The following is a 16,187-nucleotide window of genomic DNA, read 5'->3' on the forward strand; positions in this document are numbered from 1 at the left end:
TATATATTTTAAATAATTTCAGTTTTAAGTTTCAATACAGTGAATATCAAGTAGGTATAATGCATATAACCAAAGCTCTTTGGAGTCTTCACTAATTTTTAAGAGTGTAAAGGGGTTTTGAGATCCGGTTGCTTGAGAACCTCTGCTATATATTTCAGTTTGATTCCAGTTTAGTAGTTTTAGAAAACATGAGTTTATGATTCAAATTAGCTCATGATTTAAACAAGAAATTGTGATTGAATTAATGATTCAATGAAAAATTGATATATGAAATTGGTTTGGGTTTAGTAAATCACAGTGGTTTATTAACGTCTTAGATTCCTCATTGTAGTACTTTTTTCAAATAGGTAATTGAAAAAAATAGAGTCATATTGGCTAAAAGACTTTACCTCAATGAAAAAGGTTGGAATAAATATGCTAAGCATTTCATCATACTGCTGTCAACCAAGGTAAAGTTCAATTCACTGATGTTATGGGAAAAGAGGCTCTAGCCTTTGAGGGTTGAAACTACAAGATGCCTTTCCTAAGTTTATAGATTAAATTTTAGATATAGTTCTGTATTTGTGCTTTATTGCGAGCAGAATGAAAAATCTAAGGAAATGTGAATAAATGTTCTTCTTTATATTTGTGTTCTAGCCTAATTAAAGCAATTTAAGCAATTTATCTAAGTTAATAATACTGTAAATGTTATTTATAGACTTATTCTATTTTTAGTATTTAAACTAAAAAAATGTAAGTAGCTGTGTTCATTGAAATAGTGGTATTCTTAATGCATTTTATGCAATTTTATGCGAAAATTCAATGAGCATACTTGGTTGAAAAGGAGAGAAGTGCCATTTAGTGTGTTTCTAGAGTCATACCATTTACACTAGTCATTTCATTTCATTCTTATAACAATCCTGTGAGATATATATTAGGGTCTTTATTTTATGGGTAAGAAAAATTAATCCCATTAAATTAAATAACATCCCATAAGGTTACATAGCCAATAATTGGCTAAGGTTCACATTTGGTTTTGTTTGGCTTTGAAATTCCTGTTCTTTCCAATGTACCACACTACCTCCCATGAACATCTGTGGGGAAATTGGGCTCATGTTGCAAAGGAAAAATATCTTGTTTCCAATATTTTATGTACCATGGAAAATCCACCAGCAAAGGAACTGTGTGGTGTTACTGATGATATTTTGAAAGAGGAATATCTTTTCAATTTTGATCCATTTTCTATGGACGTCTCCAGTATTCCAATATTAATATACTAATTAATAGTATTAGTGTATGCTAATAAGTATTTGTTATGTGAATAAGTGAATGAGTCATTTGATTCCATGCGTTGTTATCTAGGACACTGCAGACCTTGCACTATTGCAGAAGTTGACACAGAAATGGAGAAGCTCAATGAATAAATTTAAAAAGGAAGTGGAACAAAATGAAGAGTCTACAAGGGAGAAATTGCAAACTATTAAGGATGGCCTTATCAAATGGCAGGAATTCTTCAGAAATGATGGGTGGGTCTACAAGAATCTTGTTTTTGATTATACTGTGTCATGTCTGATAACTCAGCCAATTCTTTCTCTCTTCTTCTCTGCCTGTCTTTTCTCTTGTGATGACTCTAACATTGATTTGGTTGGGCAACTCGCAGCCCTTCCAAGGTTGCAGGCCTGCTAGGGGTTTTGTGGTTTCTAGTGCTAACCATCTCTATGGTCCAACCTGCTCCTTCTGCCCACCTGCTGCTGCCTCCATTCTGTTCAGCTGTTTTTCTTTTCTTTTTTTGCTCTTCTCTTTTCTTCTGTCTTCTTAAAATCACATCAGCTTATGTCGTTATTATTGGAGCCCCTGAATCTCTGGATGCATCTGCAGATTCTGTAGGGTAGTGCATATGCAGAGAAATAGAATTAGCGGGTGGCCATTATAAGGTGATTGATTTTGATTGGATGTTATATTTTGTAACAGAGAAATCTGACATGGACAAGATTGCCTATAAGGTAGTTAAGTCAAGGTAGAATGATTAAATTGCAGCCAAAGTTAGTGGGAATCTGGACTTTGAATGCAGGCTTGATTCCGTGACTGCTAAGGTTTTTTTTTTTTTTTTATTACTTTAAGATGCTTTGTCTATTGAGGAAACAAACATGTAGGTACCATTTCCATTTCAAATTGAGGACAATGGTTTTGGTTTTTCAGATCCTCTAAGGTTTCCGAGTTAGCAGAGTTGGAAGTTCTGGAAGCTGAAGCTGGTACATATCCAAGCTGTGGGCTGCTGCCATCCCTGTTTCAACTGTTTGCTGACTCTTAGCTTGGAGGAGAGCGCCGGTGGGGCAGGGATTCTCATTTCTCTTTCTCTTCAGAAACTTCTATCAAGAGCTTTCTCCCTGTGAGACTTCAGAGATATTAAAGGAAACTTTCTTACCAAAAGTTGGGGCTCCTGACCTAAATGTTGAGTCTTAATTATTCATTAGGCTTCCCTCCTATTTATAAATTGTTTTGTCTGCTGTATTCATCAGGAATTACTCTTAAGATGATCTAATTTTGGATGGCAAAGACCCAGAGACCACCCTTTTAATTCTCGCATGTCCTCTGACCCTGTAACTTGATTGCTCAGGGCTGGTTGGAGGCTGAAATTATATTTACATTTGCAGATTTTAAGATGAATGCCTATGAGGATGGAAGGCATGTTTGAAAATCAGTCAGGAGAAACCTAATATTGTTCTATAGTGTATGGACTCATGACTTTGTTTGTTTATCCATCATTCTGAGATCCTGCTTTGCTCCTTTTCCTTCTTCCAATAGAAAAGAAATTTCGTCTCCCAGTAAAGAAAATATACTCGAATCAGTTATTCCAGACTTCAAGCAGTGGCAAAAGGTAAGACTTTCCAATAAACTGTTTCGTAATCAAAATTCTGTTTGTAAGCTTGGCACTCGTCACCTACAACTGAGTCACACCTCATCCTTTCAAAATGCCATACTGCGTTTTATGAAAGACAAAGAAAACAGCAAGATTCCAGGAGCTTTTAAAAATACTCTTAAATATTTTATTTTCAGTTCTATTTTAGATTTTTGAGGCAAATAAAGTTAGGCTGCCAGGTAAAACTGGGAAAAGATACTTGGGTGGCAGTGAGGGTAGTTCTGAATCTCTCCTCTAATTGTCAGATATAAGTGACATTTGTGCCTCTCCTGTACCTGCCTTCTGTCTTCAGGACAACTTGGACTTTTAAACTTTATAACATCTTTTTAAAAACTTGCGGTACAGCATATACGTACCATCACATTTACCGTCTGTCATTTTTCAGTGTATTGTTCAGGGGCGTTAAGTAAATTTACGTTGTTGTGCACCCACCACCACCATCCATGTCCAGAATTTTTTCATCATCTTAAACTGGAATTCTACCCATGAAACAAGAACCCCCTCTATTTCCTCCTCCCCCAGCCCCTGGCAACCACCATTCCACTTTCTGTCTCTCTAAATTTGACTATGCCAGACACCATATGTCTGGAATCACAGTATTTGTCCCTTTGCGATGGGCTTATTTCCTTTAGCATAATGTCCTTAAGGCTTATCTGCTTGGTCGCCTGTGTCAGGATTTCCTTCCTTTCAAAAGCTGAAGAATATTCCACTGTAGGTGTATATTACACTTTGTTTATTAATAACATCTTAAAAGAGTTTGAGCTTTGAAAATAGCTTCCATTAATCAAGTTACTATAATGTCATAGCAGTCTGACAAAGGAAAACATGTAAAATATTGAAATACCTCCAAAGCGAGTGTCAGACTCATGACCTGATGAAGTCTCCTCCAGATCCCAGGAAGCTGTTTTCTTGTCTTCTGGAAAGATGGGAGCAGAATATTCTCAGAATTGAAGATGTTTGTTGTCTTGTTTATATATAGCAGGTTTAGTGACTTTACTGTTTATCTGGCAATTTTGACATTGCATAGATAAGACTGAAAAAACATCATGCTGCTTTATTTCATAGGAATAATAATAATCCGCATTCATTAAGCACTTACTGTGTCAGGCTGAAGGTGCTTTCCACACATTATAGTACTTACTCTTCATGGCAGCCACCGGACGTGGGTTTTATAATCCCCATCTCACAGATGCGAAAGGGAAGCTTAGAAATGTTAAGTCACTTGCCTAAGTTGTCTATAAATGGTAAGTGGTGGAGTCAGAATGAGTCCAGGTCTCTCCACCTCCAAAATCCTTGCCCTTAATTGCTCTGCTACATTGCTTCCCTGTACTGATTACTCTTTTTGAAGCATGGGAGATTCGTTTGCATTATCCGAGTCACAAATAGGTAAATTGCACTCTGTTATAGGACTTGGACTCTAGGCTAGACAAATAAAACATAGCATATATATTCTAGCAACTTTCCCAGTCCAGTGGGGATCATGTAAACAGATATGTGATATCCTCACCAAAGCAGGTAGCTCGGCTCTCTGGTCCGTATTTGCTTGTCATTCATTTTTACCTATACGGCATTTAAAATAATTATTTTCCTCTGGTAAAATATGGGTTATCTTACAGGGTATTATAATTAATTTAAATTCACTTTAGTTTTTTTTAAAGATTTTGTTTATTTATTTGATATAGAGAGAAAGCACAAGCAGAGGGAGTGGCAGGCAGAGGGAGAGGGAGAAGCAAGCTCCCTGCTAAGCAGGGAGCCTGAGGCAGGGCTTGATCCCAGGATTCTGGGATCATGACCTAAGCTGAAGGCAGATGCTTAACCGACTGAGCCACCCAGCTGCCCCCACTTTAATTTTGAAAATAAAATTATGTCATATGAAAAAATTGTATGAGCAAATAATAATAGGGTATACAACTAAAATAATTGGCCATCATTGGGAAATAAAGATCTGGGTAGACTCTGATGAATCATTAGTGAATAATAGTCTAATTTCCTCACCCCGTTTCATTCTCTAGATGTTGAATGAAGATAAAGACAAGTATACTGGGGATTTGCTAGTGTCAAAATATGATTCTCTCAAGATTATTAAACATTTACAGGAAAACTGGACAGATGTTGGGTTTGCGATATTGAATCGCCATAAAAGTATGGAGGGGGAGATGCCACCAGAGCAACAGCACATGAAGGAAATTGCAAAAACCATAGGAAGACTCTACAAAGATTTTGAAATAAGAATAAATGGGGATAATGGTAAGAAAGAAACAATGACATGTTGCTTGACATTATAAAGCATTTTAATAGTGATTATTATTTGTAATACAAGTAATATTTAAAATCTAAATAATGTTACATATGGGTTTTTTTTTTTTAAGATTTTATTTATTTATTTGACAGAGAGAGAGCGAGTACATAAGCGGGGGAATGGGAGAGGGAGAAGCAGGCTCCCTGTTGAGCAGGGAGCCCGATGTGGGGGCTCGATCAGGACCCTGGATCACTTGGGATCACGCCCTGGGCCAAAGGCAGACGCTTAACCGACTGAGCCACTCAGGTGCCCTGTTACGTATGGTTTTAAAAATCAAGCAAAATAAAGCATTGAGTACTGCTTTTTCTTTTTCTTTTTTTCTTTTTCTTTCTTTTTTTTTTTTTTTTAAGATTTTTTATTTATTTATTCGACAGAGATAGAGACAGCCAGTGAGAGAGGGAACACAAGCAGGGGGAGTGGGAGAGGAAGAAGCAGGCTCATAGCAGAGGAGCCTGATGTGGGGCTCGATCCCACAACGCCGGGATCACGTCCTGAGCCGAAGGCAGACGCTCTACCGCTGTGCCACCCAGGCGCCCCTCTTTTTTTCTTTTTTAATCAGGGAGAGAGATAGAGAGAGCACACAAGCAGGGGGAGCAGCAGGCAGAGGGAGATGCAGGCTCCCAGCTGAGCAAGGAACCTGATGTGGGACTCGATCTCAGGACCTTAGGATCATGACTTAAGCCTAAGGCACATGCTTAACTAGCTGAGCCATCCAGCTGCCCCTGTGTTGTTTCCACTTTTTAGCCATTATGAATAATGGTAATATAAACATTTGTTTACACATTTCTGTGTGGAAATATGTTTTCATTTCTCTCAGGTGTATATCTAGGAGTAAAATTGTTGGTCAAGTAGTAACTCTATCTTTAAGTTTTTGAGGACTGTCACACTGTTTTCAAAGAGGCCGGATCATCTTATTTATTTTTTATTTTTTAATTTTTTAAAAATAATTTATTTATTTGAGAGAGAGAGAGAGCACAAGTGGGGTGAGGGTCAGAGGGAGAAACAGGCTCCCCGCTGAGCTGGGAGCCCAGTTTGGGACTTCATCGCGGGACTCTGGGATCATGACCCAAGCCGAAGGCAGATGCTTAACGACTGAGCCACCCAGGTGCCCAAGGCCTGATCACTTTAAAACCCACCCCCAGTGTATGAGGGCTCTGATTTCTCCACATCCTTGCCATCACTTGTTATTTGACTTTTTGATTCTAGCCATACCAGTGGGTGTGTAGTAGTATCGCATTATGGCTTTGATTCATGTTTTTCTGATCACTACTATGTTGAGCATCTTTTCGAGGCTTATTAGCCATTTGTATATCTTCTTTGGAGAAATGTCTATCCAAATCCTTTGTCTGTGTTTTAACTGGGTTTTTTGTCTTTCTGTTATTGAGTTGTTAGAGTTCTTTATATACTCTAGATAAAGTGTTTTTTTTTCAGATATATGAACTGTAAATATTTTCTTACTCTTGGGCTGTTTTTTCATTTTTTTATTGTGTCCTTTGCAGTGCAAAAATTTTAAATTTTGATGAAGTCTAATTTATCTATTTTTTTTCTTTTTTTGTTTGTGCTTTCAGTGCCATGTCTTTGAATCCCTTGACAAATTTAAAGTCATGAAGTTTATTCTTACGTGTTCATCTAAGACTTTTGTAGTTTTTGCTCTTATATTATGGTATTTGCCCATTTTGAGTTAATTTTTGTATATAGTGTGAGGTAAAGGCTTGTTTTGCATGTGGATATTCAGTTACACCTCTACCATTTGTTAGAAAGACCATATTTTCCACATTTAATGGTCTTGACACTCTTGTTAAAAATTAGTTGACCATACATGTTTGGGTTTATTTTTGGACTTTGAGTTCTATTCCATTGATCTGGATGTCTGTCCTTGTGCCAGTACCAACTGTCTCGATTACCGTTGCTTTGTGGTAGATTACTGCCTGTTTTCTTCTAGGAGTTTTATGGCTTCAGGTCTTACATTTACTCTTTAATCATTTTGTGTTTATTTTTGCGTATGGTGTAAGACAATTGTCCAATTTCATTCTTTTGCATGCAGCTGTCCATTTTTCCCAGCACCATTTATAGGAGACTGTCTTTTCCCCATCATATATACTTGCCTCCTTTGTCATAGATTAATTGACCATGTAAGTGTGGGTGTACTTCTGGGCTTTCTATTCTGCTCACAGTTAATTTTAAAGTCCGTGCCTGATAATTCGGTACTATCTGGTTCTCCTATAGGTCTTTTTAAATTGTCTGTATTTTGTCTTGACTTTTAAGAGTCAATTATTTTCATATTCCTGACTGTTTCTTATTGATGTTGGACGTTGTGTGTGAGAAATTCTAAAGATAATTTGAGACTCTGGATGATACTGTATTTCATGAGAATGATGACTTTACTCACTGCGTCATGTGTTACTTAAGAATCCTTCCCAGTGATGGGGCGCCTGGGTGGCTCAGTCGTTAAGCGTCTGCCTTCGGCTCACGGCATGATCCCAGCGTTCTGGGATCGAGCCCTGCATCAGGCTCCTCCGATGGGAGCCTGCTTCTTCCTTTCCCACTGCCCCTGCTTGTGTGTTCCCTCTTTCGCTGGCTGTCTCTCTCTCTGTCAAATAAATAAATTAAAAAAAAAAAGAATCCTTCCCAGCGAGGCTGCCTGGCTGGCTCAGTCGGTAGAGCATGTGACTCTTGATTTCAGGGTCATGAGTTCAAGCCCATGTTGGGCATGGAGCCTACTTAAATTAAAAAAAAAAAAAATCCTTCCCAGTGAAGTGTTTAGGCAACCCTCGTCCATTGACTGGCACTGTTGTTCAACATAAAACTACTTCCATTGGGAAAACACAATCTTACTATAGCATCAGTAATGTAGTTAGAGATAAGATGCTAATACTTCCCCATGAAAATATATGGTGGGCAGAGAAAAAAATGAAATAGTAAAATGGTTTAGAATAAATGAGGAAGTCAAAATGATGAATGATAGTGAAATTAACAGATCATTTTGAATACTCATAAGAGATCAAAGTTTACTGATGAAGGCAGTAAAATATTTTCATCAAGGACAGAAGAAGTTTGCTTTTTAATTATTTCTCTTTATAAATTTCTAAGATGGGAGCATTTCTTTTTTTTTTTAAGATTTTATTTATTTATTTATTTATTTATTTATTTATTTGAGAGAGAGAGAGAAGGAGAACACAGAGGGAGAGTGAGAGGGAGAAGGGGAGAAGCAGACTCCCTGCTGAGCAGAGAGCCTGATGTGGGACTCAATCCCAGGACCCTGGGATCATGACTTGAACCGAAGGCAGACACTTAAATGACTGAGCCACCCAGGTGCCCCTAAGATGGGAGCATTTCATCTCTTATTTTGCAAATGAGATAAGACAAAGGTATAGAGAGGGTATTTTGCCATGATTTCACAGTCAAAGATTAGGATCCAGACTCAATCCTTGTTCAGACCAAAACTATAAGCTTCATGAAAACCTAAACAATGACCTAAAAAATGACGCAAGTACTATTCTCATTTCTGTTATTAACTATCCTATAATCACAAAGAAGTTGTTTATCATCATTGTCTTCTTAACAAAATGATTAAGTGAATTAATGCCTATTATAGAAAACTGTAATTTGTGGTTTCTGAGTTTAATGCATTTGGTTCTCAGCTGAGAAGACAAGAAACTTAAGAAAATCAATTAAAATTAAAATTAATTAAAATTTCTCTTACGAATTTTGTACCAGGATCACAGTAAACCTCTGGTTTATTATAAAACTTATTTATCAAATAAATAGTCCATCAGTCAGAAAAGCACTGACTGCACTGTGCTTATTCATGAAACATTTGTTTAAGAACTACTCTTTGCAAGATTCTCTGCTAGGCAAACTGCAGGATAATAAAAAGATGAAAAGAAGATATGCCCCTGCCCTTTAGTATTTTTGTAATTTATTATTGCAATGGTAGACTTATGAATACTTTTAAAAGTTAGTACTTTTCTCACTTTTCTAGGTATCTCTAAAATTCTTTCAAGTTTGGTTAGTTCTCTAGAATTCTGTTCTTTCAAGTTGGCAAATGCTCTGGAGTTTCCTGAAATGCTTCAGGAAGAATGGGAAGGACTTAATGAAAAAGTTAATGTAATGAAATCTCAGTTGGATGCATCGATAAATGTTATTGGTACCGTTCCTCAGTATATGGATGTGGATTCTGGCCTGTAAGTTCCCATAGCTTTCTGCTGGACAGAAGGGAATCCCCACTTCTAGGCTGCATTTTCCCAGTACCTAGCCTCAGCAACAGGAGACTGGGGTCACATAGGAAGTCTTGGAAGTCCTTTGCCTCCCAGGAAGAGAGCCCTCTGAGTGGGAGCTGGAGGGGGAGGGAGGGAGGGATTTCTGTGTTCTTGGCTGTAGTAGTCTAGAGTGGAGTTTCGGCCTCCCTGAGCTGAGAGCGGCAAGAGGGGGAGTAGTCTAGTTTTAAATACTAGGCTCTTCTTGCCTTTCTTATTGAATTTTCATAGATTGTCTTGAACACACGTTTCTTCAGTTGCTCTTTGGCCTTAGGACGTTTGCAGAGGCTTTCACTGTTTTAGTTTAGTTTCGTTTTTTAAATAATTCTCACCAGCTTCCCTGGGGGGGCGTGAATCAACTTTGCTCCTCACACTTTCATGTTGGAAATTGATCTCTTGAGAATTTAAAATTCATTCTTCTCACTTTGTGGTCTCACTGCCTAGAAGTGAATGTAAAGGGTATAAGTGTGAGTTTTTACAGTACAGAACTAGCACTGAAGGTAAGATCTATGTTGTCCAAAGTGCATCATGCCAGTTGCTACCTGCCCAGGGTCGGGAAGGCTGTGATAGGGAGGAAGTCAATATACCAGGTAATTCAGGGCTTTGATTCCCCTTTCCCTGAATTCCCAAATAGTTGTCAACACCTACATTTCCTAGGCCTGGACAAATAAAACCCTTTCTTTTAGCTGATAGTTAGACTTTTACACTCTAAGCATATCTTATATTTATTTTACTTGATTTTTCCTTCAGGGTACTCCAAGCACAAATATTTAACATGATTCAACAATGGCTTTTGAAGCTAGGCAATGAGATTAACAATGGTAACATTGAACTTCAGCGCCACGTATGTACTTGTAGGGGTTTGTGAAATTATATTTTGCCTTGGCTGGGAGTTTTCTTCAAGGAAAGGCTAGGTCATGCCTATCCAACTGAAGCAGGAAGTTAGGAGGGCGAAATGGGAACTTCTGTGATATAATTACTCAAATGATTTGCAGGGATTTTTAAATGTAGTATGTTCCTGCATTTGAAATGAAGTTTCAGAGATGATCAAAAGTTTTGAGTTCTAATTATTATCTTTAGTCTTTACTCAGTATACTGATTTTTCCCTCTAAATAGTATTAATCTGGAATGTGAACATTTTAAGGATTTATGTTGGTGCTCCTGCCTGGCTGAAGGATGACAGAAACATGATATTAGGAAGAAACACAAGATGCCACAATACTATTAGTCTATAATTTTTAGAACAAATAGAATTGTTCTGCAATTCTGAAGAACTGAACTTGTGAACTTTTTTTTTTAAAGATTTATTTATTTATTTTAGAGAGAGAGAGCACACACATGAGCAGGGGGAGGGCAGGGGGAGAGAGAGAGAGAATCTCAAGCAGACTCCCTGCTTAGCACAGAGCCAGACATGGGGATGGATCTCACGGCCCTGAGATCATGACCTGAGCCAAAATCAAGAGCCAGACAGTCAACTGACTGAGCCACCCCTGAACCTGTGGACTTCTTAACCAGCACAACCTGAAATAATAATTTCCAAAGGCATGGTTTACTACATTTACTTCTACCACGTAGTCTTAATTATAATCTAGAGTTACACAGGAATCTCTTATTGTAATTAAACTTAGTTTGCAAATATTTGATCTTACAAAATTGGTAAAATGAACTTAATTCACTTAAATATTGCTTAAATTAGAAATTTGAGGAGCGCCTGGGTGGCTCAGTCAGTTAAGCGGCTGTCTTCAGCTCAGGTCATGATCCCAAGGTCCTGGGATGGACCCCTGTGACTGGCTCCCAGCTTGGTGGGGAGTCTGCTTCTCCCTCTGCCTCCCTCCCCCCACTCTGTTTACTTCTCTCTTGGTCTCTCTCTCTCAAATAAATAAATACAATCTTTTTTTTAAAAAAAAGGAATTTGAAAGGCAGAGACTGTGATGTAATATGGGAATGCTATTTACAAAGCATTACATTATATCACAGTCTATGAATATATTGTAAACATATAGACACCAAGAGTTGAGGAGCAAATATATAAAGACTAGAAGAATGAACCAGGAGATCCCCAGACTTAGGAGAAATTTCTATAACGTGGAAGACAACCAAAATTAAGAAAAAGGGTAGCAGAGTACACATAATGAGACTAAATAAATACTTACTGAATGAAGTAAGGAAGAACATTCCAGCATTGTTGTCTTATGGTATTGCTACATTAACCCCTTCTTTGGTAAATACTCCGTTTACTATTGGGTGTTTATCTCCATGGAATCATTTACTCAATTTTTTATATTATGGATTTCAGTCTTTATAATCCAGCGTTATTTAGAAAGTGCCTTAATATAGCTCTATTTTAACACTACGTGATGATATTATAATTAAAGTGCATAGAAAACTTGCAAGATTATTAATTCCTTGAGGAACTGTGTATATCCATATTAACTGCTATAACTATTTAAAAATGAAAAAGCTTGCTTTTTTTCCACCCACCATTCATTTTCCTTTCTGATTCATTTTCTTACCTTCAATTTTGTTTTGTTTTTTCCTTTACGTAGGAACTCCATCTACTCTGTGCTGCTTGACAGGCTAAAACACTGATCCTCACACCCTTTTCACCACGTGTCTGTATCAGCAAAAAAACCTTTGTCGTTCCTAACTTATGTGTATAAAACACATACAAACAGTGAAACAGGATGAAGTAAACAATGCTTTAAGATAAATTTTAGTGATAGTTAAAAAACTGATGTGAGTGAATAGGCTTCATAATTTTTTATAATCACAAGTTAAGACTTAGTGATAAAGTCCTTTGAAGGTCAGCTTCAGCTCTAGCTTTTAAGAACTGTCATTCTGAAATGACAGCTCACAAAGAAACACGAATTGAAATTGAAGAAGTGCGTTATTAACTATATTTATTAAATAATACTACTCATCCTTTAATTCCATCAGTGTTATGCAAGGGTTTCTATTAAATTGACTAGTAAAATTTTCCCTCTCCTGTAATGTCATTCAGTTGTTCTTGCTGACATTAGACGATGGAGCACTTCTACGTTTTAGGAAAAGATTCTCAGCCAGCTGAAACACTTTAATTGTAAGATTTTAGAACAATTAGACACTTATTTCCAGATTTTCAAGTGTATAAGTTTGAAAGTTTTAAAAAGCGAGCTATGCCTCATTGTTAGCAGCAAAATCATACCAAAATGGAAATTCTTCTTATCCATTTTAAAATGACCTGTCCATAATATGAATTTCTCTGACTCATTATTAAACATCACTTATATTTTGAAAGGACAAATTAAATATGATTTTAAAAAATCAGCTAGAAGGTGGCTAAGTATCTACTTGTCATCCCTGACAAGATTAGTGAATTTGGAACAAGTCTTTTCATAAAAGAAAATCACTTAATTCATTAAAATTTCTCTTACGAATTTTGTACCAGGATCACAGTAAACCTCTGGTTTATTATAAAACTTATCATACGTACTCTCTATCTAATTACAAAGAATGCTTTCATATCTTTGAGAAAGTAAAAGATATACTTTTGTGTTTCATTTGATTCTAATTTTAAATTCTATGAACTCTTGCATGCCCTAGATTCTACCATTTAATCTCTCCAATATAACTCTAAAATAAAGATAACATGTTTCTGTTTGTTTATTAGGGATGGTTCAAGGATTGATTAATATTTTATGTAAGTACAAATGAGTCTTTCAATGAGAGTATAATCCAGGCCATTGATATAGGAAAGAACAGTTAGGAATGTATTTACTTTGAGAAGCAGCAGGGGCATAGTTTGTGAATGTGGGGGGAAAAACCTTAGAAATGGGATAGCAGTCTTTTTAAACCATTCCTCAGGAAGAATTGCCCTTTTCCTGAGGTGTTAATTAAGGTGTAAAAATACATTCCTTAACACTGCTTTAGGTCATTAACAACCTTTCCTTCTGAGGCGGGGAGCTTGGGTTTTACTACCAGATGGGCTACCAAGTTTGATTTTTATTTGTCCATTTAACAAACATCTATTAAGCACTTAATTCTTTGCCAAGTTCTGTGTGTGGTTTTGAGGGATAAAATGATGGCCCGTGTGTTAAAGAGACGGACAGGCTAATTGAGGTCACAGACCGTTGTAATAGAAATGTACCAAGTACCATAGAAATGTGGGGAAAGGAGCAAATTAAAGCCAGTGGAAGTTAAAAACCCTTCTCAGAGTAGGTCATGTTTAAGCCTAGAGAAGAGTACTGAGGAACTCACCAACAGAGAAAGGGCATAGAGCATTTGAAGAGTATGGTGTGCTTGCCGTTTGCATTTCGTGAAGTTTTCTGCGTTTGATTTCTGGGTCCCAGCCTCTGCAAATAGCATAATGCAGAGGTTCCCAAGCTTAACTGCTTGCTGCCCTTTGTGCCTCAGTATTTCATACTCCTAAACCAAAAGAAAGACCTCAGAGTCCAGTTGATTAAGTAGGTAGGTTCAAACAACTTTCTAAATATTTCTGTCCTAGTAACTTAGAAACTGTTTGAAAAAGTAGCACATGTTAAAACAGTTAAACAAGGAGGCATTAGACTGGGGTAGCTCTGGTGCCCATGGTAGCCTCTATAAACGAACGAAAGCCAGAGTCCACGCACTTGAGTCTAAGAAAACAAAACTCAGGAACTAATCATAATCAACCAGATGTTCTTGATTACGAGAAAATGAAACTCAAGAACAACTATCACAACAGCCAAAGAATGAAATTTCCCCAAAAAAGGCCAACATTTGAGTCAGAGTCTATTATAAATAATTTCTTTGCTCTGCCTTAGCATCTTCTCTATTAAAATCTTTTTCCTGGCCCCGCCTGCAGGCCCCTAACTGTTTTTTTGGTTTTGATGCTGCCTGATTTCTAATCACTTACTCAAATAAGCTTTGTAAAATTTAATGTATTTTTTAAATTTATTTTTTAAAAAATTATTTATTTTGTCAGAGACATAGATCGAGTGAGCACAAGCAAGGGAGCGGCAGGCAGAGGGAAAAGCAGGCTCCCCACTGAGAAAGGAGCCCAATGCGGGACTCGATTCCAGGACCCCAGGATACTGACCTGAGCCAAAGGCAGATGCTTAACTGCCCAAGCCACCCAGGCATCCCTAAAATTAAATGTCTTAATTTAACTTATTAGATGTACATACATTGAAAAGAAAAAGAACCTTTTATTTTATTCTCCTCTAATCAAAATTATTTACCAATGGAACGTATGTACTTGGGCACTGTACAACTTCTCTAACCTTGGAACCAGGTTGTACAGTGCCACCGTCAGTGCTTGTTGTACCTTGATTTTCCAAGTACTTGTTTTTTGTTTTTGTTTTTGTTTTTTTACTACACAACCATCAATAAAACCAGCTTTGCAAAGGTAAGATGCCATTAGAAGTGATACGGTGCGTCTAATGTTGGAACTGTGAACCATGTCACATTCGTGCTGTGCTGATAGATGTCACACATCACTGTTACTTCCCTCAAGAGTTTAAAATCCCATGGCATCCTTGAGAGTTTGCTGCAGAGCCCTTTGATGCCTTGGTACACAATTGGGGAACTGCAGTTTTAATGGGTTAATACCCTTGACCAAGCTACAGAGGCGGAGGGTAGTTTAATGTAGTATAGTGAGCAACAGAAACTAAGGTTACCCTAGCTGAGTAGTGATGATTTGATGTCATTAAGAATGAGAGTGTTGTTAAAAGTTGGGCACTGGTGTGATTTCTATTTTAAAATTTGGTATGGTTTTCACTGTTTGATTTATTTAAAATGGGTCATTTGTATTGTAATCATTTTTTAACAGATGGATGAATTGCATATATCTATGATCCAGTGGATGGTAAGCTTGCTGATTTTAATGGTGCCTGACTTTACTGACCAAAACACTCTCCCAAATTTGAGGAAGGAAAGTGCTGAGAAACACGATCTAGGAGTTGCAAAGTTAGAGCTAGACGCGATTGCGCTGGCCAGAAAGTTGGCGCAATATTCCAGCTATTTGAGCAGGTGAAACTATCTGGTTGTTTTATTACTGTCTTTTTGAAGATTAAATGTGACATAAAGCAGAGGGGATAAGGTCAGGGAGGTAGCAGCAATAAGGGACTGTCTTAAAACCTTGAAAGAAATGCTAGTTTTTCTAGTTTTTAAACTAGTTTCAACACTGACCAATTGAAATACATGATTTTAGTGTTTTCCCAATGGTTTTAGAATTCTTTTGAACACAATGTTACCATAGGTATGGTGGGAAGTATGTATGTGTATATATATGTGTGTGTGTGTGTATATATATATATACATATATATATACGGGAGTGAGAATTAGTAAAAAGAAAACCTAATTAACCCAAAAAGGCCCACTTGCTTGCACTAATAAGATATATCTTGCATGTTTGCACATACTGGGGAGCATTTATGAAGAAGCTTGTACTTCTGTGTCATTCCATGCAAAACTGAATGTACACTTATATCTCACTAAATATGTTTGGTTTCACTGAACACCAACTGAAACATCTCTTTTTTAAAAATTTTATTTATTATTTTATTATCTATTTGAGAGAGAGAGCAAGAGTGGGCAGAGGGAAAGGGAGAGGGAGAAACAAGCTGAGCAGGGAGCCTGATGCAGGGCTCCATCCCAGGACCCTGAGTTGACCTGAGTTGAAGGCACGTGCTTAACCAACAGAGCTACCCAGGTGCCCCCAAAACATTTCTTAAAAAAATTCCAACTGAAAAACCGTCATATCTGAAAAACTAG

The 16,187-nt window shown here is 37.3% G+C and overlaps 1 protein-coding gene across 1 annotated transcript in view; it reads left to right on the top strand.

Moving 5' to 3' along the window:
• Positions 1-16,187, top strand: part of AXDND1 (axonemal dynein light chain domain containing 1) — an 88,080-nt gene that overhangs the window by 42,237 nt on the left and 29,656 nt on the right. The window contains exons 13-19 of the mRNA XM_008696903.2: positions 348-449; positions 1,342-1,505; positions 2,785-2,857; positions 4,912-5,146; positions 9,181-9,382; positions 10,205-10,298; positions 15,243-15,442. Of these exons, the coding sequence (XP_008695125.1) occupies positions 348-449; positions 1,342-1,505; positions 2,785-2,857; positions 4,912-5,146; positions 9,181-9,382; positions 10,205-10,298; positions 15,243-15,442 (1,070 nt within the window). The remainder of the gene's footprint in view (positions 1-347; positions 450-1,341; positions 1,506-2,784; positions 2,858-4,911; positions 5,147-9,180; positions 9,383-10,204; positions 10,299-15,242; positions 15,443-16,187) is intronic.

The sequence above is a fragment of the Ursus maritimus genome, unplaced genomic scaffold (genome assembly GCF_017311325.1).
Source record: "Ursus maritimus isolate PB19 unplaced genomic scaffold, ASM1731132v1 scaffold_2, whole genome shotgun sequence".
NCBI lineage: Eukaryota > Metazoa > Chordata > Mammalia > Carnivora > Ursidae > Ursus > Ursus maritimus.